Source organism: Coregonus lavaretus (assembly GCF_964263955.1).
Source record: "Coregonus lavaretus genome assembly, chromosome: 8".
In the NCBI taxonomy this organism is placed as follows: Eukaryota; Metazoa; Chordata; class Actinopteri; order Salmoniformes; family Salmonidae; genus Coregonus; species Coregonus lavaretus.
Window position 1 is genome coordinate 45,258,478 of NC_139995.1, and position 23,904 is coordinate 45,282,381.

The window sequence follows — 23,904 nt, forward strand, 5'->3', positions numbered from 1 at the left end:
GAAGTATATAAATGGTGTCATCATTAGGGCAGCGCAATTCCGGGAATTTTCCCAAAATGTCCAGGTTGGAAAAAAATCCAGAAATCTCCGGTTGGAAGATTCACGGAATTCCGCCAGGGAATAAGCAGGAAATCTGAAATACATCAACCAGGACTTGGGAATTTTGGAAAGTTACCAGAAGTTTTTAATCCCTGGTCATAATAACCTGGAACTAATAACTAACTCATTTATTTATCACTAATTTATTATGAATAATTTATTAAGATTCCTTGCCTGGCGGTCGTGCTCAGCCTGCAGTCGTCTAAAGTTCTCCTCGGTCAGCTCGATGTTGGTGTAGTGTTCCCCAGAGCGGCCGCCACTCTCCTGCAGCAGGTGGTTCAGGTCCCTCTGGGTCTGCAGCTCATCCTGCAGGGCCTGGATGGTCAGCTGCAGGTGCTGTGGGGGTCAAACACACACACACACATGCAAACACAAGGAGTCTCAATCTGGTAGGATCACAGCAAACTCACACAAACTCACACACAAAAATACATTTTATAGAGAGGGGGTGGGGGGGGGGGGGGGGGACATTTTGACAGCCCTGTGGAAAGGAGATGTGCATTAGGAAGAACACACACAGAGAAACTCACAAACACACACTGTAATCTATTCAACCTCTGGAGAAGTTATAGCCGAAGAAACTGAGGCCTTACCTTGCTATGGCATGAAAGACACATAGAAAACATGCACATAAATCTACCCACATGTAAATATTACTTCAACTACCTCAACTAGCCGGTGCCCCCGCACATTGACTCTGCACCGGTACCCCCCTGTATATATAGCCTCCCTACTGTTATTTTATTTTACTTCTGCTCTTTTTTTCTCAACACTTTTTTTGTTGTTGTTTTATTTTTACTTTTTTGTTAAAAATAAATGCACTGTTGGTTAAGGGCTGTAAGTAAGCATTTCACTGTAATGTCTGCACCTGTTGTATTTGGCGCATGTGGCCAATAATTTTTTTTTTGATTTTATTTGATTTGAGTATGGCATCATGAGAAAGTATGGGTTGAAGAGGTAATAGAAAAACCAACTGTTTTATATGCTGTTCATAATCGACTATACGGCTTATTGCTTTCCATCTTCTGTAACAATTTCTAGGGTGAGTAATGTGTACTGTAAATGGCTATCTATTTACAGTATTGTATATCAGTAATCTAATCTTTAGGAATATCTCTCAAGGCTTCGACAGCAGGAACACTAAAAGAGCCATTTAAACAAAGCCATCCAGTGAACGACTGAATCGGTGTGTTGCTGGGAGAAACCGATCGTGCAACCGAAATGGCACCCTATTCCAGTAAGAAAGCGAAGAACTTGTAGAACCATGATTGTTCGATAATAGTTTGACGATAATGTCAAGTGTTCATTGTTTAACGGTTGCATTTAACAGCTTGCACTTTCAAAGGAGGTTGTGCTGTGCTGTTATCATGTCTGATTCTTGCAGCATTATTGGTCATTATCTATCATTATTGCAGGGTGGGTGCTGTCCATACGGTCTGAGTCGAGAGCAGCAGAGATCCATGTAGAGCACAGTAAACACTGTTCCCACAGAGAGTTGGAGACCAACCAATAGCAGTAGACTCAGCAGACCTCTGGGTTCATGCCCATCCATATGCTGTGTGTTAGGGTGGTGTGTGTGTGTGTGTGTGTGTGTGTGTGTGTGTGTGTACGTGTGTGTGCATGCGTGCACATGTGTGTGTGTGTATGCGTGCGAGGTTGTGAGTTAGGGTACAGCAATGCTCCTCCATTAGACTGCACACGCTGCTTCAGGAAGCATAGGGGAAAAGTAAAGGGGTACAGTACCTGATAACTAAACGAGCAGTAAGTCACACATCCATTGAAGTGTGTGTAGGAGAAGGAAAAAGGAGGCTGAGGCTCTGTGACTGTCCCAAAATACACACTAGCATACCACTGTGTACTGATTGGGCCATGCATTCTTAGTGGTATGCTAGCATGGACATTGGAACCTAGCCTGTGTGTTGGAATTTAGGGGGCAGAGGAGCAGCCACACCCCTATATGTGAACCACACCTACAGTATGTTGGTCTGTATAGGGGGAACATACTAGGAGGACCAGGTGTGCTTGGAGTAAAGAAGGAATAGCTGAACAAACAACACTCAGCTAAACAGACTGTGTAGGGGAAGGGAGAGGGTCAGAGGGTAGGGTGTAGGGAACGGAACAGGCGAAACCAATCACACTCCTTTCTGGTGTGTATAAGGGTCAAATTAGGAGTACATCCAAAATGGCACCCTGTTCCCAATATAGGCTCTAGTGCACTACTTTTGACCAGAGCCCACAAGCTCTGGTCAAAAGTAGTGCACTATATAGGGAAAAGGGTGCCATTTCAGATATGACCTAGGGGTGTGTGTGTGTGTGTGTGGGGGGGGGGGCAGAGCCTCTCTGGGGGTCACTGAGGTCACACTGAGGACGACTCTATGTTGTGCACACACACGGCAGCCAGGGCAGCGGTGGCAGACATAGGGACAAACCTTGGTTCTCCTGGCGTCCAGCAGCTGTAGTAGCACGGGCGGAACCAACAGAGAGAACACAGTGCACGGAGAACACAGCGTCAGAACACTACGCTACATGTAACGCACGTGGAGAACATATGACCTACTGTAAGAGCTCCCATGAGGAACTTGAGAACAACGTGTGAGGGACGTGAGAACAACGTGTGAGGGACGTGAGAACAACGTATGAGGGACGTGAGAACAACGAGTGAGGAACGTGAGAACAACGTGTGAGGAACGTGAGAACAACGTGTGAAGAACGTGTAAGAAACGTTTCAGAATTTTAGCAATTTATTTATACATCCATCCTGCCTTCATATCATGTATCACTATCCATTCTGATGAAAATGGTACAGTAAGGAACCTCACAAACTCACACAAACACATACTGTAATCAGTCTAAAACATAATGGAAACCTTAGTGGAAAGAGAGAAACTGTGAGGTTATTTGGTGGTGAATACTTTTCGGCATTAAGTCTCACTATATTAATTGATACTAGGCAAAGGAAATGCATACTAGTAACCACACATTGGGTAAATCTTATAGGTGTGGAATTGTAGGGGACGGTTTCCCAGAGAGATTAAGCCTAGCCCTGGATTAAAAAGCAAGATCAATGAAAGTACTTTTTAGTCCAGAACTAGGTTTAATCTGGGTCCGGGAAACAGCCCCTATATCAGGGATCATCAACTAGATTCAGCCGTGGGCCTATTTTTTCTTCAGCGGATGGTCAGGAGGCCGGAACATAATTGTAAAAAATGTGTAGACCGCAAATTGACCGCAAGAAGCCCAAACACCTTGTTCACATTTGTACAGTGCATTCGGAAAGTTTTCAGACCCCTAGATTTTTTCCACATTTTGTTACGTTACAGTCTTATTCTAAAATGGATTAAATCATTTTTTTCCTTCAACAATCTACACACAATACCCCATAATGACAAAGCAAAAACAGGGTTTTTGAAATGTTTGCTAATTTATTAAAAATAAAAAACTGAAATATCACATTTACCTAAGTATTCAGACCCTTTATTCAGTACTTTGTTGAAGCACCTTTGGCAGCGATTACAGCCTCGAGTCTTCTTGGGTATGACACTACAAGCTTGGCACACCTGTATTTGGGGTGTTTCTCCCATTCTTCTCTGCAGATCTTCTCAAGCTCTGTCAGCTTGGATGGGAAGCGTCGCTGCACATCTATTTTAAAGCCTCTCCAGAGATGTTCGATCGGGTTCAAGTCCAGGCTCTGGCTGAGCCACTCAAGGACATTCAGAGATTTGTCCCGAAGCCACTCCTGCGTTGTGTGCTTACGGTCATTGTCCTGTTGGAAGGTGAACTTTCGCCACAGTCTGAGGTCCTGAGCGCTCTGGAGCAGGTTTTCATCAAGGATCTCTCTGTACTTTTCTCTGTTCATCTTTCCCTCGATCCTGACTAGTCTCCCAGTCCCTGCCGCTGAAAAACATACCCAAAGCATGATGCTGCCACCACCATACTTCATCGTAGGGATAGTGCCAGGTTTCCTCCAGATATGACGCTTGGCATTCAGGCCAAAGAATTCAATCTTGGTTTCATCAGAACAGAGAATCTTGTTTCTCATGGTCTGAGAGTCCTTTAGGTGCCTTTTGGCAAACTCCAAGCGGGGTGTCTTGTGCCTTTTACTGAGGAGTGGCTGCCGTCTGGTCACTCTACCATAAAGGCCTGATTGGTGGAGTGCTGCAGAGATGGTTGTCCTTCTGGAAGGTTCTCCCATCTCCAAGGAGGAACTCTGGAGCTCTGTCAGAGTGACCATCGGGTTCTTGGTCACCTCCCTGACCAAGGCCCTTCACCCCTGATTGCTCAGTTTGACCATGCGGCCATGAAGAGTCTTGGTGGTTACAAACTTCTTCCATTTAAGAATGATGGGGGCCACTGTGTTGTTGGGGACCTTCAATGCTGCAGAAACTTTTTGGTACCCTTCCCCAGATCGGTGCCTCAACACAATCCTGTCTCGGAGCTCTACGGACAATTCCTTTGACCTTATGGCATGGTTTTTGCTCTGACATGCACTGTCAACTGTGGGACCTTATATGGACAGGTGCGTGCCATTTCCAATCAATTGAATTGACCACAGATGGACTCCAATCAAGTTGTAGAAACATCTCAAGGATGATCAACGGAAACAGGATGCACCTGAGCTCATTTTCGAGTCTCATAGCAAAGGGTCTGAATACTTTTGTAAATATGGTATTTATGTTAGTTTTTTTATATACATTTGCAAACATTTCTAAAAACCAGTTTTCGCTTTGTCATTATGGGGTATTGTGTGTAGATTGATAAAAAAAGTATGCATTTAATCCATTTTAAAATAAGGCTGTAACGTAACAAATTTGTGGAAAAAGTCAAGGGGTCTGAATACTTTCCAAATGCACTGTATACAATTACATATATATATATATATATATATATATATATATATATATATATTATGCATGGGAATACTTTGGAACCAATTTCCTAAATTAAAATCACTTGGAGCTGATTTGCTAGTGTTTTTACAGTGTTTTATGTCCAACAATAAATAAATAAACATTTGCTCAGAAAACTTGTTTGGGGAACCCTGCCCTATATGTGTTAAGCCTGTGCTGTGGTAGTATGTTCTTCCACCCAGCAGAGGGCAGTGATCAACCTAGCAGGGTGCTGTCTCTCAGGCTGTCTCTACTGGACTGCCAGTGTCTCTTATTTCCACTGCATTGGGCAACTCTCCCTTATGTAAGCATCCCAGCCTTTTTGGGCCAGTACACTGAAACCACTTAAAACCTCTCAAATCTTTAGTCACACTCACAAAACCACATTCACACAAGCTCACCCTGCCTTCTGCAGTCCTCTCTCTTACTCACACTTACTCACTATTGCCTCTTTATCTCCCTCTCTCACACTCACTCCACCTCTCTCGCCCGCTTTTCCTCTCTCACTCTCTCTCTTCTTTTTTCTCTCTTTCAAATATAGAGGCACAGACACACACAACAGGCACACCATAAAATAGACAAAATATGGATTCCATATTGTTGATAAAATGCCATAAACACTGTGAGACTAAATAAGGGGAGTTTGACAAGGAGACATTAAAAGTAAATATGTAGAGGGAGCGATAAATAAGATGTATGTTTATTATTATATTATTATTATTATTATACATAAGTCATTTGCTGAATAATCATAATATATTCATCAAAATGCTGCATGTAAACTAAGTAACACTCACTGAATGGAAATTCATTTCTCCTGACTTATTGGTTGTAAACATATTTATTCAGATTATTATTCCCAGCTAGTCAGTAACATTATGTATAAATGTATTATTTTAGTCAGTAACATTATTTATGAATGTATTAGTGAAGTCAGTAACATTATGTATGAATGTATTAGTGTAGTCAGTAACATTATTTATGAATGTATTAGTGTAGTCAGTAACATTATGTATGAATGTATTAGTGTAGTCAGTAACATTATGTACAGTATGAATGTATTAGTGTAGTCAGTAACATTATGTATGAATGTATTAGTGTAGTCAGTAACATTATGTATGAATGTATTAGTGTAGTCAGTAACATTATGTATGAATGTATTAGTGCAGTCAGTAACATTACATTATTATACATATATATATTAGTTACAACAACAGATTAACCACATTTTGGCCAAGTGGTCCATGGTATAAGTTTAGAGGGTGTGTAATACAATGCAATACAACGTAATATTATTAATCTACATGTTCTTAACCCTGGGCAACATGGTAAATTCAGCAATTTCCACTCTATTAAGGGAAATATATAATTATTTCTAACAAAGATATCTACATATATTTCAGGATGTAAACATTACAGTTTTGAAAACATAGCTTGTCCAAAAAAGTGGTGTCTTGGCACAACATACCCTGGGTATGGGGTCCGTTGAGCCACGGGACAGAGTAAGTTAAGCCGCCTACACATTTCTGTACTGAATTAAATATTACCACTACTGTATCTTTTTAAACCATGTCTATCTTTATTTCCCAAACACAATTCAACACAACCCCAATAACTTTTTTGTCTTTTAATAATTTTAAACATCTTTTAACATAGGCTTAACACCTAACAAACACTTTGTACTTTTTTAAACACTTTTAACATAGGCCAGGCCCTGTTGTTACCTCATATCCCAGCGATATGTTATCTTATAACCATAGAGCTACAGTCGTGGTCAAAAGTTTTGAGAATGACACAAGTATTGGTCTTCACAAAGTTTGCTGCTTCAGTGTTTTTAGATATTTTTGTCAGATGTTACTATGATATACTGATGTATAATTACAAGCATTCCATAAGTGTCAAAGGCTTTTATTGACAATTACATTAAGTTTATGCAAAGAGTCAATATTTGCAGTGTTGACCCTTCTTTTTCAGGACCTCTGCAATCTGCCCTGGCATGCTGTCAATTAACTTCTGGGCCACATCCTGACTGATGGCAGCCCATTCTTGCATAATCAATGCTTGGAGTTTGTCAGAATTTGTGGGTTTTTGTTTGTCCACCCACCTTTTGAGGATCGACCACAAGTTCTCAATGGGATTAAGGTCTGGGGGAGTTTCCTGGCCATGGACCCAAAATGTCGATGTTTTGTTCCCCGAACCACTTAGTTATCACTTTTGCCTTATGGCAAGGTGCTCCATCATGCTGGAAAAGGCATTGTTCGTCACCAAACTGTTCTTGGATGGTTGGGAGAAGTTGCTCTCGGAGGATGTGTTGGTACCATTCTTTATTCATGGCTGTGTTCTTAGGCAAAATTGTGAGTGAGCCCACTCCCTTGGCTGAGAAGCAACCCCACACATGAATGGTCTCAGGATGCTTTACTGTTGGCATGACACAGGACTGATGGTAGCGCTCACCTTGTCTTCTCCGGACAAGCTTTTTTCCGGATGCCCCAAACAATCGGAAAGGGGATTCATCAGAGAAAATGACTTTACCCCAGTCCTCAGCAGTCCAATCCCTGTACCTTTTGCAGAATATCAGTATGTCCCTGATGTTTTTCTTGGAGAGAAGTGGCTTCCTCGCTACCCTTCTTGACACCAGGCCATCCTTCAAAAGTCTTCGCTTCACTGTGCGTGCAGATGCACTCACACCTGCCTGCTGCCATTCCTGAGCAAGCTCTGCACTGGTGGTGCCCCGATCCCGCAGCTGAATCAACTTTAGGAGACGGTCCTGGCGCTTGCTGGACCTTCTTGGGCGCCCTGAAGCCTTCTTCACAACAATTGAACCTCTCTCCTTGAAGTTCTTGATGATCCGATAAATGGTTGATTTAGGTGCAATCTTACTAGCAGCAATATCCTTCCCTGTGAAGCCCTTTTTGTGCAACGCAATGATGACTGCACATGTTTCCTTGCAGGTAACCATGGTTAACAGAGGAAGAACAATGATTTCAAGCACCACTCTCCTTTTAAAGCTTCCAGTCTGTTATTCTAACTCAATCAGCATGACAGAGTGATCTCTGCACCTGTACACAGCCATTCTGAAATTAGCCCACCCAACTACCTCATCCCCATATTGTTATTTATTTTGCTAATTTGCACCCCAGTATCTCTATTTGCACATCATCTTTGCACATCTATCATTCCAGTGTTAATATACGAAATTGTAACTATTTTTGCACTATGGCCTATTTATTTATTGCCTTACCTCCATAACTTACTACATTCGCACACACTGTATATATATTTTCTGTTGTATTTTTGACTTTATGTTTTGTTTACACCATATGTAACTCTGTGTTGTTTTTATCGCACTGCTTTGCTTTATCTTGGCCAGGTCTGTCACGGATTCTGCCGAGGCTGCTCCTCCTCCTTGCTCGGGCAGGCTTCGGCGCTCATCGTCCCCGGAGTACTAGCTACTGCCGTTCGATGTTATCGGTGTTTGTTTAGTTTTGTCTGTATTGCTTACACCTGTTCGTCATTATGTTAATTGTTTCCCTTATAATTACCCCTGTCTCTCATCTGTACTTTGTGTGTGATTGTTTTCCCCTTCACGGTTGTCTAATTTGTGAGCGGGTTATTTCCTCCCTGCATGGAGTTATTTTCTGTGTCCTTTTGGATCCTTTTCGTGTTAAAAGTAAGTATCCGAGAGTTCTGTGTCCTGCGCCTGACTTCGTTTACCGCATCTCACAGACAGTCGTGACAGAATCACACACCTTACCATGGAGTCAGCAGGAGCGACGGCACCGACTGGATCACTTGAGGAGCGCGTCCTACAACAGGCAGCGATGCTCCAAAATCTTGGTGCCGCTATGGATATCGTTATGAACACTTTGGGACGACGGGAGAGAGGAGGTTTGCCCACACCTCCTCCAACGATACCACCACCATCGGCTACTCCTATCGTCTCACATCCGGAGTCCAGTGGGATTCGGCTCTCGCTCCCGAGGGCTTATGATGGCACCGCAGCCGGGTGTCAGGGTTTCCTGCTCCAGGTGGAACTTTACCTGGCAACCATTCACCCGGCACCCTCGGGATACGAGAGCATGTCCGCCCTCATCTCCTGTCTGTCCGGCAAGGCACTGGAGTGGGCCAACGCCGAGTGGGGAGGGATAGACGCCGCTACTGTGAACTATGCGGAGTTCACCCGCCGCTTCAGGGCAGTGTTCGATCATCCCCCGGAGGGGAGGGCGGCGGGTGAGCGTCTATTCCACCTCAGACAGGGGAGGAGGAGCGCGCAGGAATTAGCTTTGGACTTCCGGACTCTGGCTGCCAATTCGGGATGGAATGAGAGGGCCCTCATCGACCACTACAGATGCAGCCTGAGGGAGGACGTTCGTCGAGAGCTGGCCTGCAGGGACACCAACCTAAGCTCCGATCAGCTGGTGGACATGTCGATTCGCTTGGATACCCTGTTGGCTACCCGCGGACGTCCAGCGCTGGGGCCGTCCATTCCATTCCCCAGCACCTCCGAGCCGAGCCCTATGGAGCTCGGGGGTGCTGGTAGTAGGGAGGCCAGGAAGGAGGCTGTCCCCTGCACCAACTGTGGCCGCCGAGGACACACGGCGGTTCGGTGCTGGGGAGGGTCTCCTCGGATTCGAGGCAACAGGCAGCGCACTGATGAGTCATTCCCGGTGAGTAAGGTCCCAACTCACCCAGAGCTCTCTGCTGTTCATATGTGTATCCAAGTGATGTTTCCAGAAGTTTCTTCTTACTCCCAGCATAAGGCGCTAGTTGATTCAGGCGCAGCTGGGAATTTTATCGATCGCCATTTCTCATATAAGTTAGGGATCCCTATATTACCAGTTGATGTGCCCTTCCCTATCCATGCCCTAGATAGCCGGCCTTTGGGGTCGGGATTGATTAGGGAGGTCACAGCGCCACTGAAGATGAAAATGCAGAAGGGTCATGAGGAGACTATACAGTTGTATTTAATTGACTCTCCTGCGTTTCCAGTGGTGTTGGGACTTCCCTGGTTAATATCTCATGACCCCAACATTTCATGGCAACAGAGGGCTCTCAAGGGATGGTCTGATTAGTGTGTGGGGCGGTGTGTAGGTGTTTCCGTAGGGGCAACGACGGTGGAGAGTCCGAACCAAATGCCCACAATGCACATTCCTCCTGAGTATGCCGATTTGGCAAGCGCCTTCTGTAAGAAGAAGGCGACTCAATTACCACCTCATCGACAGGGGCAATAGACCTCCAGGTTGGCGCAGCGCTCCCTCGCAGCCATGTGTATCCTCTGTCTCAGGAGGAGACAGCTGCTATGGAGACATACGTCGCCGAATCCTTGAGACAGGGATACATACGGCCTTCCACTTCTCCTGCGTCCTCAAGTTTCTTTTTTGTGAAGAAGAAGGATGGGGGTTTGCGCCTGTGTATTGATTACCGTGGTCTCAATCAGATCACTATTAAATACAGCTATCCTCTCCCTCTGATTGCTAGTATGACGGAGTCATTACACGGGGCGCGCTTCTTCACAAAATTGGATCTCAGGAGCGCTTACAACCTGGTGTGCATTCGGGAGGGAGATGAGTGGAAAACAGCCTTCAGTACCACCTCGGGTGACTATGAGTACCTCGTCATTCCATACGGTCTAATGAATGCTCCTTCAGTCTTCCAATCATTTGTAGACGAGATTTTCCGGGATTTGCATGGACAGGGGGTAGTGGTGTATATTGATGACATTCTGATATACTCCGCTACACGTACCGAGCATGTGTCCCTGGTACGTCGGGTGCTGGGTAGACTGTTGGAGCATGATCTGTATGTGAAGGCAGAGAAATGTCTGTTTTTCCAGGAGTCCATCTCCTTCCTGGGACACCGGTTGTCTGCGTCAGGGGTGGAGATGGAGATTGACCGCGTTTCAGCCGTGCGTAATTGGAAGACTCCAACTACAGTAAAGGAGGTGCAGCGGTTTTGGGGTTTTGCCAATTACTACCGGAGGTTTATCCGGGGTTTTGGACAGGTAGCGGCTCCCATTACCTCCCTGCTAAAGGGGGGCCCGGTGCGTTTGCAGTGGTCGGCTGAGGCGGACAGGGCGTTTAGTCATTTGAAGGACCTGTTCACCTCAGCTCCGGTGCTTGCACATCCGGATCCCTCTTTGGCATTCCAAGTCGAGGTGGATGCGTCCGAGGCGGGGCTCGGTGCTATACTGTCTCAGCGCTCGGGCACGCCTCCAAAACTCCGCCCCTGTGCTTTCTATTCTAAGAAGCTCAGTCCGGCAGAGCGAAATTATGACGTGGGGGACAGGGAGCTGCTAGCTGTGGTCCAGGCACTGAAGGTGTGGAGACATTGGCTTGAGGGGGCTAACCACCCTTTTCTCATTCTGAATGACCATCGTAACCTGGAGTACATCCGGGCAGCGAAGAGACTGAACCCTCGTCAGGCTAGGTGGGCCATGTTTCTGGCCCGGTTTGTCTTTAAGATCACGTATATCCCCGGGTCACAGAACGTTAAGCCAGACGCCCTGTCCCGACGATATGACACAGAGGAGAGGTCCATTGAGCCCACTCCCATACTACCGGAGTCTTGTCTCGTGGCACCGGTGGTGTGGGAGGTCGACACGGAAATCAAGCGGCCATTACGTACAGACCCTTCTCCCCCAGAGTGTCCAGAAAGACGGAGGTACGTGCCGCTCGAGGTCCGTGACCGACTGATTTATTGGGCTCACACGTCACCCTCCTCTGGTCATCCTGGTATTGGTCGGACGGTGCACTGTCTTAGCGGGAAGTACTGGTGGTCCACCTTAGCTAAGGACGTGAGAGTTTAAGTTTCTTCCTGCTCGGTGTGCGCCCAGTGTAAGGCGCCTAGACACCTGCCCAGGGGGAAGTTACAACCTCTCCCCGTCCACAACGGCCGTGGTCTCACCTGTCGGTGGATTTTGTCACGGACCTTCCCCCCTCCCAGGGGAATACCACGATCTTGGTCTTTGTGGATCGGTTTTCTAAGGCCTGCCGTCTCATCCCTATGCCAGGTCTTCCTACAGCCCTACAAACGGCCGAAGCCCTGTTTACTCACGTTTTCCGGCACTATGGGGTGCCTGAGGATATAGTGTCTGATCAGGGTCCCCAGTTCACCTCTAGAGTGTGGAGGGCGTTCATGGAACGTTTGGGGGTCTCGATCAGCCTGAGAGTAATGGGCAGGTGGAGAGAGTAAACCAAGATGTGGGTAGGTTTCTGAGGTCCTACTGCCAGGACCGGCAGGAGGAGTGGTCGGGGTATATTCCCTGGGCAGAGATAGCCCAGAACTCACTCTGCCACTCCTCCACTAATCTCACTCCTTTCCAGTGTGTGTTGGGCTATCAGCCGGTTCTGGCACCCTAGCATCAGAGCCAGATCGAGGCTCCTGCGGTGGATGAATGGTTTCGGCGCTCGAAGTAGACATGGAACGCTGCGCACGTCCATCTGCAGCGGGCCATCAGACGGCAAAAGGCGAGCGCTGATCGCCACCGCAGTGAGGGTCCGGTTTATGCACCGGGAGATCGGGTCTGGCTCTCAACCAGAAACCTGCCCCTTCACCTGCCCTGCCGGAAGCTGGGCCGGCGGTTTGTGGGGCCATTTAAAGTCCTGAGGAGATTGAACGAGGTATGTTATAGGTTACAGCTGCCTGTTAATTATCGCATTAACCCCTCGTTCCATGTGTCTCTCCTCAGGCCGGTGGTAGCTGGTCCACTCCAGGAGAATGAGGTATAAGAGGCTCCTCCGCCCCCACTAGACATCGAAGGGGTTCTGGCGTACTCAGTCCGTTCCATCGTGGATTCGAGGCGTCGGATGGGGGTCTGCAGTATCTCGTGGAGTGGGAGGGGTACGGTCCAGAGGAACAGTGCTGGGTCCCTAGGAGGGACATCCTAGATCCCTCCCTGTTGACAGAGTTCCACCGGAGTCACCCAACTTGCCCTGCTCCGCGTCCTCCTGGCCGTCCCCGAGGCCGGGGTCGGCGCACGGCTGGGGCCGCGTGTCAAGGGGGGGTACTGTCACGGATTCTGCCGAGGCTGCTCCTCCTCCTTGCTCGGGCAGGCTTCGGCGTTCGTCGTCCCCGGAGTACTAGCTACTGCCGTTCGATGTTATCGGTGTTTGTTTAGTTTTGTCTGTATTGTTTACACCTGTTCGTCATTATGTTAATTGTTTCCCTTATAATTACCCCTGTCTCTCATCTGTACTTTGTGTGTGATTGTTTTCCCCTTCACGGTTGTCTATTTTGTGAGCGGGTTATTTCCTCCCTGCGTGGAGTTATTTTCTGTGTCCTTTTGGATCCTTTTCGTATTAAAAGTACGTATCCGAGAGTTCTGTGTCCTGCGCCTGACTTCGTTTACCGCATCTCACAGACAGTCGTGACAAGGTCGCAGTTGTAAATGAGAACTTGTTCTCAATTGGCTTACCTGGTTAAATAAAGGTGAAATAAAGAAATAAAATAATTTTTAAAAAATCTCCAGTCTTTTCCTCGTCAACACTCTCACCTGTGTTAACGAGAGAATCACTGACATGATGTCAGCTGGTCCTTTTGTGGCAGGGCTGGGGTTTTTTGGGATTAAGTTCATTTTCATGGCAAAGAGGGACTTTGCAATTAATTGCAATTCATCTGATCACTCTTCATAACATTATGGAGTATATGCAAATTGCCATCATAAAAACTGAGGCAGCAGACTTTGTGAAAATTTATATTTGTGTCATTCTCAAAACTTTTGACCACGACTGTACATACTGCATTGGATGAACACTCACATGCAAATCAATCCTGTTGGAACAGAATTGGAGGAAGCGGTCCAATAATACCATTTACAAAGTTACACACATGGTTAAAACGAGCATTGTCTTCTCTCCTTTACTCCACCCATCTTCTCCTCCTCTCCTCCCCCGTCCGTCCGGCCCACCTCTCCTCTCCCCATACTCCCCTCCCCTCCCCTCCCCTCCCCTCCCCTCTCCTCCACTCCACTCCTCCCATATCCCCAGCCTCCTCTCCCCATCCTCCTCTCCTCTCCTCTCCTCTCCTCTCCTCTCCTCTCCTCTCCTCTCCTCTCCTCTCCTACCCCTACTCCATCCTCCCCTCTTCCTCTCCTCTCCTCTCCTCTCCTCTCCTCTCCTCTCCTCCACTCCTCCCATATCCCCAGCCTCCTCTCCTCTCCTCTCCTCTCCTCTCCTCTCCTCTCCTCTCCTCTCCTCTCATCTCCTACCCCTACTTCATCCTCCTCTCCTCTCCTCTCCTCTCCTCTCCTCTCCTCTCCTCTCCTCTCCTCTCCTCTCCTCTCCTCTCCTCTCCTCTCCTCTCCTCTCCTCTCCTCCCATATCCCCAGCCTCCTCTCCTCTCCTCTCCTCTCCTCTCCTCTCCTCTCCTCTCCTCTCCTCTCCTCTCCTCTCCCCATCCTCCCCTCCAATACCCATCTTCCCCTCCTCTCATCATCCTCTCCTCCACTCCTCTTCTTCCCCAATCCTCCCCTCTCCAGCGGCAACCTTACATTAGGCTCAATCTCAGGCCCACAGGGGCCCTGGCCTGTCAGTCGTGACTCAGCAGATATTGGAGAAGGGGGAAGGCTGAGGGGGAGGCTGTCAGTCTCCAGAGAGTGCTTCTGTTTCACTGCATATCCTGTAAGTCTGTAAGGGAGCTTGTGAGGCCTGATGAACACACCACACTGACTCCACCTCCTGGGTTCAAGGAGAGGCACTAGGTAATATTGGTTGTCCTCCCTTATACCTCCTTAAATACCCCATGGAGCAAGGGACAGGGAGGAGACATATCACTACTGTGACTCAGTTGGTAGAGCGTGGAGCTTGCAACGGCAGGATTGTGGGTTTGATTCCCGCTGGGGCCACCCATATGAAAATTGATATTCTTCTGCAAATTGGCAGGTGATTGCACATAATTGCCAATGCAGTTTAAATGATTGGTTTGAGTGTACACATGCACATGTACTTAGGGGGCAGATACACATAAACACACTGACGTGTGTGTCAGGGAGCAGAAGTGGTAGCTGCTGCGTCCCCCTGAGTGTGTGTGTGTATGTTTTATCAACCCTGACTGACTGTGTGTGTGTGTTTTATCAACCCTGACTGACTGTGTGTGTGTGTTTTATCAACCCTGTAGTGTAAGCATTGCATGAATATTCATAGATGTAGATAGATGTAGTTAGTACTTGAATACTATAGTATTTTCCCTCTGCCTCTGCCTCTGCCTATATCTCTGCCTATATCTCTGCCTCTCCTTCTCCTCCTTCTCATTCCCCCTCTCCCTCTCCCTCTCTATCTGGTACATGTTCTAAACCAGATGACTTGTGAAGTACTAGGTGACAATGGAGAGTAGTAATCAGAGCATACTGGACTACTAGACCATAATGTAGATCTACAGTGTTTCTCAGCCCTGGTCCTAGGGACCCAAAGGGGTGCACATTATTGTTCTTGCCCTAGCACTAACACACATGATTCAACTAATGAACTCATCATCAAGCCTTTGATTTTAATAAGGTGGGTTAGTGCCAGGACCAGAATTGAGAAACACTAACGTAGGAGAGTGTTGGACATCACAGTAAGGAATCACACTGAGTGGATGGTGGCCTAGATGTCCTGGATATAGCAGATACATGATGCTACATGACATGTCATCATCCATTCTTAATTTTTGGGCAGGCCAGTCATCCATTTGCTGACGGGGGCTGCATGCGTCAGTGACAGATTTCACATTCACAGGGAGGTTCAAAACAACAAACAACAGGAACACACTGACACAGGTTTCCACTAGAGATGGATCTGTGGATTTCCCACCCGACCCGATAAGCATCAAAAATAAATAAATGGAGACCCGTTCTGAATGGACCGGAGAACAGTCAGACCCGTTCCGAAAAGGCCTGTGGAAAAACAAACCCCAAAAGACCTGTGCTTGTTCAGATCCGAGAGACCTGTTCAGATCCGAGAAACCCGTTCAGATCCGAGAAACCCGTTCAGATCCGAGAGTAGAAAGAGAGAGAAAAATAAACCTCAGACTGGGCACTGCCAGCGCCATCAATAAACGAGCAGTATTTGGCCGAATGATCCACAGTTACGTGTCCTTAACCCTAGAGAGACCGAGAGAAAGATGCCATGTTCCATACACCAACATGCATTTCTTTAAATTTGCCAGATACAGTGGGGGAAAAAAGTATTTAGTCAGCCACCAATTGTGCAAGTTCTCCCACTTAAAATGATGAGAGAGGCCTGTAATTTTCATCATAGGTACACGTCAACTATGACAGACAAAATGAGAAAAATTTTTCCAGAAAATCACATTGTAGGATTTTTTATGAATTTATTTGCAAATTATGGTGGAAAATAAGTATTTGGTCACCTACAAACAAGTAAGATTTCTGGCTCTCACAGACCTGTAACTTCTTCTTTAAGAGGCTCCTCTGTCCTCCACTCGTTACCTGTATTAATGGCACCTGTTTGAACTTGTTATCAGTATAAAAGACAACTGTCCACATCCTCAAACAGTCACACTCCAAACTCCACTATGGCCAAGACCAAAGAGCTGTCAAAGGACACCAGAAACAAAATTGTAGACCTGCACCAGGCTGGGAGGAGTGAATCTGCAATAGGTAAGCAGCTTGGTTTGAAGAAATCAACTGTGGGAGCAATTATTAGGAAATGGAAGACATACAAGACCACTGATAATCTCCCTCGATCTGGGGCTCCACGCAAGATCTCACCCCGTGGGGTCAAAATGATCACAAGAACAGTGAGCAAAAATCCCAGAACCACACGGGGGGACCTAGTGAATGACCTGCAGAGAGCTGGGACCAAAGTAACAAAGCCTACCATCAGTAACACACTACGCCGCCAGGGACTCAAATCCTGCAGTGCCAGACGTGTCCCCCTGCTTAAGCCAGTACATGTCCAGACCCGTCTGAAGTTTGATAGAGTGCATTTGGATGATCCAGAAGAGGATTGGGAGAATGTCATATGGTCAGATGAAACCAAAATATAACTTTTTGGTAAAAACTCAACTCGTCGTGTTTGGAGGACAAAGGGACCAGGACGACTGATCCGTGTAAAGGAAAGAATGAATGGGGCCATGTATCGTGAGATTTTGAGTGAAAACCTCCTTCCATCAGCAAGGGCATTGAAGATGAAGCGTGGCTGGGTCTTTCAGCATGACAATGATCCCAAACACACCGCCCGGGCAACGAAGGAGTGGCTTCGTAAGAAGCATTTCAAGGTCCTGGAGTGGCCTAGCCAGTCTCCAGATCTCAACCCCATAGAAAATCTTTGGAGGGAGTTGAAAGTCCATGTTGCCCAGCAACAGCCCCAAAACATCACTGCTCTAGAGGAGATCTGCATGGAGGAATGGGCCAAAATACCAGCAACAGTGTGTGAAAACCTTGTGAAGACTTACAGAAAACGTTTGACCTGTGTCATTGCCAACAAAGGGTATATAACAAAGTATTGAGAAACTTTTGTTATTGACCAAATACTTATTTTCCACCATAATTTGCAAATAAATTCATAAAAAATCCTACAATGTGATTGTCTGGAATTTTTTTTCTCATTTTGTCTGTCATAGTTGACGTGTACCTATGATGAAAATTACAGGCCTCTCTCATCTTTTTAAGTGGGAGAACTTGCACAATTGGTGGCTGACTAAATACTTTTTTCCCCCACTGTAGGCTACTACTGCAAAACAGATATACAGTGCCTTCAGAAAGTATTCACACCTCTTGACTTCTTCCACATTTTCTTGTGTTACAGCCAGAATTTTAAATGATTAAATTGATATGTTGTGTCACTGGCCTACACTTAATACCCCATAATGTCAAACTGGAATTATATTTTTGGAAATCTTTACAAACTAATTAACAATTAAAAGAGTCAGTTTATTATTACACTCCTCCCGAGTGGCGCGGTGGTCTAAGGCACTCTATCACAGTTGTGCCACTAGAGATCCTGGTTTGAATCCAGGCTCTGTCGTAGCCGGCCGCCACCGGGAGACCCATGGGGTGGCACACAATTGGCCCAGCATCGTCCAGGGTAGAGGAGGGAATGGCTGGCAGGGATGTAGCTCAGTTGGTAGAGCATGGTGTTTGCAACGCCAGGGTTGTGGGCACTCGCTAACTGTAAGTCGCTCTGGATAAGTGTGTCTGCTAAATGACTAAAATGTAAAATATTAAACCCCTTTGTTATTGCAAGCCTAAATAAGTTCAGGAGTAAAAATGTGCTTAATAAGTTGCATGGACTCACTCTGTGTGCAATAATAGTGTTTAACATGATTTTTTAATGACTACCTCATCTCTGTACCCCACACATACAATTATCTGGAAGATCCCTCAGTCGAGTAGTGAATTTCAAACACAGATTGAACCACAAAGACCAGGGAGGTTTTCCAAAACCTCGCAAAGAAGGGCACCTATTGGTAAATAAAACAACCATTGAATATCACTTGAGCATGGTGAAGTTATTAATTACACTTTGAATGATGTATCAATACACCCAGTCACTACAAAGATACAGGCATCCTTCCTAACTCAGTTGCCGGAGAGGAAGGAAACCACTCAGGGATTTCATCATGAGGCCAATGATGACTTTAAAACAGTTACAGAGTGCAATGGCTGTGATAGGAGAAAACTGAGGATGGATCAACAACATTTTAGTTACTCCACAATAATAACCTAATTGACAGAGTGAAAAGAAGGAAGCCTGTACAGCTAAAAAAGATATTCCAAAACATCCTGTTTGCAATAAGGTTTTGTAAAAAATGTGGCAAAGAAATTAACTTTATGTCGTGAATACAAAGTGTTATGTTTGGAGCAAATTCAACACGTCACGCCCTGACATTGAGATCTCTAGTTGGGTTGGTCAGGGTGTGGAATCTAATTTATATATTTCTATGTTGGCCAGATGTGGTTCCCAATCAGAGGCAGCTGTCGGTCGTTGTCTCTGATTGGGGATCCTACTTAGGCAGCCATGTTGCCTACCTTAGATGTGGGATCTTGTTTCTGTTTGGCTTGTTTGATGTTTAGCCTCTTGAACTTCACGTTCTGTTGGATTTTGTTATTTTGTCGGTGTTTATTAAAATAAACAACTATGTACGCATACCACGCTGCACCTTGGTCCGATCCTTTATACAACGAACGTGACAGAAGATCCCACCACCAACGGACCAAGCAGCGTGAACAGGAGGAGCAGACATCATGGACATGGGAGGAGATATTAGACGGAAAAGGATCATGGACGTGGGAGAAGATCCAGGCAGGTATGGATCGCCTTCCTTGGGAGCAGACGGAGGCAGCGAGGGAGAAAAAACGGCGACTCAAAAGGTCCCGATCACGAAGGAAGCCCGAGAGGCAGCCCCAATAATGTTTTTTTTGGGGGGGGGCACACGGGGTGGTTGGTGACGCAACAGGAGGCCCTGAAAGGGCTGACTGTGAAGGAGGAGAGAGCTATAGAGGAGGCCACTTTGAAGATGGAGGCCCTCCAAGCAGCTAAAGACGTGCAGCTCAGCACTCAGAGAGGAGGCCACCACCTTACAGGAGCTGTTAGTTAAGAGGGAGCAGGAGCTCTCCCTTCAGAAGGAGGCGCTGCAGGAGGCCCACAGGGAGAAGGAGTCAGTGGATGCACGGAGAGAGGAGCTGGCCAGGTAACAGGAGCAGCTGAGAGAGGAGTTAACCTCCCCGCATTCGCTTTGAGGAGCTTGTGACCGTGCAGGCACCAGGCTATGTGCCGGCTTTACACACTGTGCCGCCAGTGCGCCTTCACAGACCGGTACGGCCCGTGCCTGCTCCTCGCACCAAACCAGTGGTGCGTGTCTCCAGCCCGGTGCGCCCCGTATCTGCTCCTCGCACCAAACCAGTGGTGCATGTCCCCAGCCTGGTACGGCCCGTACCTGCTCCTCGCATCAAACCAGTGGTGCGTGTCTCCAGCCCGGTAGGGCCTGTGCCCACTCCTCGCACCAGACCAGTGGTGCATGTCCCCAACCCGGTATGGCCCGTGCCTGCTCCTCGCACCAAACCAGTGGTGCGTGTCCACAGCCCAGTGCGTCCTGTGCCATGGCACGAAGCCTCCAGTGATGATCCATGGCACGAAGCCTCCAGTGATGATCCATGGCACGAAGCCTCCAGTGATGATCCATGGCACGAAGCCTCCAGTGATGATCCATGGCACGAACCCTCCAGTGATGATCCATGGCCCGAAGACTCCAGTGATGGTCCATGGCCTGGAGCCTCCTGCGACGGTATGCAGTCCAGAGCCTCCAGCGACGGTCTGCAGTCCAGCGCCGGTCAGCTGCTCCACTCCTGTGCCAGAGCAGTCCGCTCCACCGGAGCCTAGTCCAGCTCCGGTCAGCTGCTCCACTCCAGTGCCAGAGCAGTCCGCTCCACCGGTGCCTAGTCCAGCTCCGGTCTGCTGCTCCACTCCAGTGCCAGAGCAGTCCGCTCCACCGGTGCCTAGTCCAGCTCCGGTCAGCTGCTCCACTCCTGTGCCAGAGCAGTCCGCTCCACCGGTGCCTAGTCCAGCTCCGGTCAGCTGCTCCACTCCAGTGCCAGAGCAGTCCACTCCACCGGTGCCTAGTCCAGCTCCGGTCAGCTGCTCCACTCCAGTGCCAGAGCAGTCTGCTCCACCGGTGCCAATTCCAGCTCCGGTCAGCTGCTTCACTCCAGTGCCAGAGCAGTCCGCTCCACCGGTGCCTAGTCCAGCTCCGGTTATCTGCTACCTACCAGAGCCAGGGCAGTCCGCTTCACCGGTGCCCAGTCCGGGTCCGGTCGTCTACTCTTCCCCCATGCCGGAACCATCCGCTCCACCGGGGTCCGAGCCTGAGCCAGACGTCAACCCCTCTTCAGGGTCGGGGTCTCCCACACCAGGGTCCAGACAGGGCTTGGTGCATTGTGGGAGGACTGAGAGGGGGAGCATCGCGCCGGGTTCCAGACCGGACCGGGCGTGCAAAGGGGAGGCAGGACGGGAGAAGAGTTTACTGCCTACGTCACGTCCGAAGCCGGAGCCTGAGCCGCCACCGAGGCTAGATGCCCACCTGGACCCTCCCCTAATGAGTCAGGTTTTTGCGGCCGGAGTCCGCACCTTTGGGGGGGGGGGGGGGGGGGGTACTGTCACGCCCTGACATTGAGATCTCTAGTTGGGTTGGTCAGGGTGTGAAATCTAATTTATATATTTCTATGTTGGACGGGTGTGGTTCCCAATCAGAGGCAGCTGTCGGTCGTCGTCTCTGATTGGGGTTCATACTTAGGCAGCCATGTTGCCTACCTTAGTTGTGGGATCTTGTTTCTGTTTGGCTTGTTTGATGTTTAGCCGCTTGAACCTCACGTTCTGTTGGATTTTTTTTTGTTTTCGGGTGTTTATTAAAATAAACAACTATGTACGCATACCACGCTGCACCTTGGTCCGATCCTTTACACAACGAACGTGACAACACAACACATCACTGAGTACCACTCTTCATATTTTCAAGAATGGTGGTGGCTGCATCATGTTATGGGTATGCTTGCCATCAGTAAGGACTAGGGAGTTTTTTGGGATAAAAATAAAACAGAATAAAGCAAAGCACAGGCAAAATCAATAGGAAAACTTGTTTCAGTCTGCTTTCCAACAGACACTTGGAGACAAATTCACCTTTCAGTATGACAATAACCTAAAACAGGACAAATATATATTGGAGTTGCTAACCAAGGCAACATTGAATGTTCCTGAATGGCCTAGTTACAGTTGTGACTTAAATCGGCTTGAAAATCTATGGCAAGACTTAAAATTGGTTGTCTAGCAATGATCAACAACCAACTTGACAGAGCTTGAAGATTTTTTTTAAATAATATTGTGCAATTATTGTACAATCCAGGTGTGCAAAGCTCTTACAGACTTACCCAGAAAGACTCACAGCTGTAATCGTTTCCAAAGGTGCTTCTAACATGTATTAACTCAGGGGTGTGAATACTTATGTAAATTGAATATTTCTGTATTTCATTTTCAATACATTCGCTAAATTTCTAAAAACATGTTTTCACTTTGTCATTATGGGATATTGTGTGTGGGTGAGATTTTTAATTTATTTAATCCATTTTGAATTCAGGCTGTAAAACAACAAAATGTGGAATAAGTCAAGGGGTGTGAATACTTTCTGAAGACACTGTAAGCTACACGTTTTATTGACTTGCAATAAACTGAAACAGATCACAAGCTTGCGCAGGTCTAATCACCTCACACACATTAAATTAACAGAGGACGGGTCCAATCAAGTCCAGTCGGTAAATCAATTTTAATTGCACATACCCGAGACCCTTGACAATTACAGTATATCAGACCTGACCCAGATCCAAGACAAAAATCGGAATTTGGGACCAGGACCTGCTCGGGTCTCGGGTCAGATCTCGGAATTTCAGGTCTGTCGGACCCGTGAAATCCTCTAGCTCACACACACACACACACACACACACACACACACACACACACACACACACACACACACACACACACACACACACACACACACACACACAAACAAACACAGACACTCTCATACAGCACGAACGCACACACACACTGTCATACTATACCAATGCGCGTGCACAAACACAGACACTCTCATACTACACAAATGCACACACACACACCACACACACACACACACACACACTGAAGGCCTTTGAGGATCAGGTGAAAGACACAGTCATCTGCTTCAACATTACTATTCACTCACACCACTGACTACAGTATGTATGAACCTCACCAGAGGAATACAAGGCATTTCCCTGCTTCAGTTCAGCTCCAAGCATCTGAGTAAAACTATATATATATAATCAGCCATATTGGCCTGAGATGACAATTACAAATTCACACAAATGGCTGAAACGCGTTGTAACTCTGTTGCTGTGGCCACGGCTGGCTGATCATTCCCTAGGAGCCAACCGGGAGCATAGGACCGGATCACGGGGAACGTTTCCATCTGGAACACTCTGACAGCTCCACTCTGCCTCATTAAACCAGGGAGCTCTAGGAAGGCCAAGCGCTGCAGAGCGCTGCTCCAGCCTGATCGATAATCCCAGACCTGCTCACTGGCTCCAGGAATTTACTGTTCAGTCCAGCTGTCTCATGCCTCAGCTGTACTGAATGGATAGATGGCGGACAAGGAAATACTGTACACTTAACACAAGCTAATCTGGTCTGCTTTGACTAATCTACTCTATTTATATTATTTATATTTCTAGTCTACTTATCTCTCATATCTCTAATTTCCTCTCTCGCTCTCTCTTCCCTTATTTCCTCTCTTCTCATGAATCATCCTTCTTGAACTGTCTCTTTTCCCCATCCCCTCCCCTCCTCTCCACGCATCCCCTCCCCTCCTCTCCACTCATCCCCTCCTCTCCTCTCCACTCATCCCCTCCCCTCCTCTCCACGCATCCCCTCCCCTCCTCTCCACGCATCCCCTCCCCTCCTCTCCACGCATCCCCTCCCCTCCTCTCCACGCATCCCCTCCCCTCCTCTCCACTCATCCCCTCCCCTCCTCTCCACGCATCCCCTCCCCTCCTCTCCACTCATCCCCTCCCCTCCTCTCCACACATCCCCTCCCCTCCTCTCTACACATCCCCTCCCCTCCTCTCCACGCATCCCCTCCCCTCCTCTCCACGCATCCCCTCCCCTCCTCTCCACGCATCCCCTCCCCCCTCTCCACGCATCCCCTCCCCTCCTCTCCACGCATCCCCTCCCCCCCTCTCCACGCATCCCCTCCCCTCCTCTCCACACATCCCCTCCCCTCCTCTCCACGCATCCCCTCCCCTCCTCTCCACTCATCCCCTCCTCTCCACGCATCCCCTCCCCTCCTCTCCCCTCCTCTCCACGCATCCCCTCCCCTCCTCTCCCCTCCTCTCCACGCATCCCCTCCCCTCCTCGCATCCCCTCCCCTCTCCACGCATCCCCTCCCCTCC

The 23,904-nt window shown here is 47.7% G+C and overlaps 1 protein-coding gene across 1 annotated transcript in view; it reads right to left on the bottom strand.

The window, feature by feature from the left end:
* Window positions 1-23,904, bottom strand: part of LOC311134241 (ERC protein 2-like) — a gene marked incomplete at both ends in the record, with an annotated part of 77,392 nt that overhangs the window by 45,205 nt on the left and 8,283 nt on the right. The window contains one exon of the mRNA XM_084167861.1: window positions 274-435. Coding sequence (XP_084023987.1) covers window positions 274-435 — 162 coding nt within the window. The remainder of the gene's footprint in view (window positions 1-273; window positions 436-23,904) is intronic.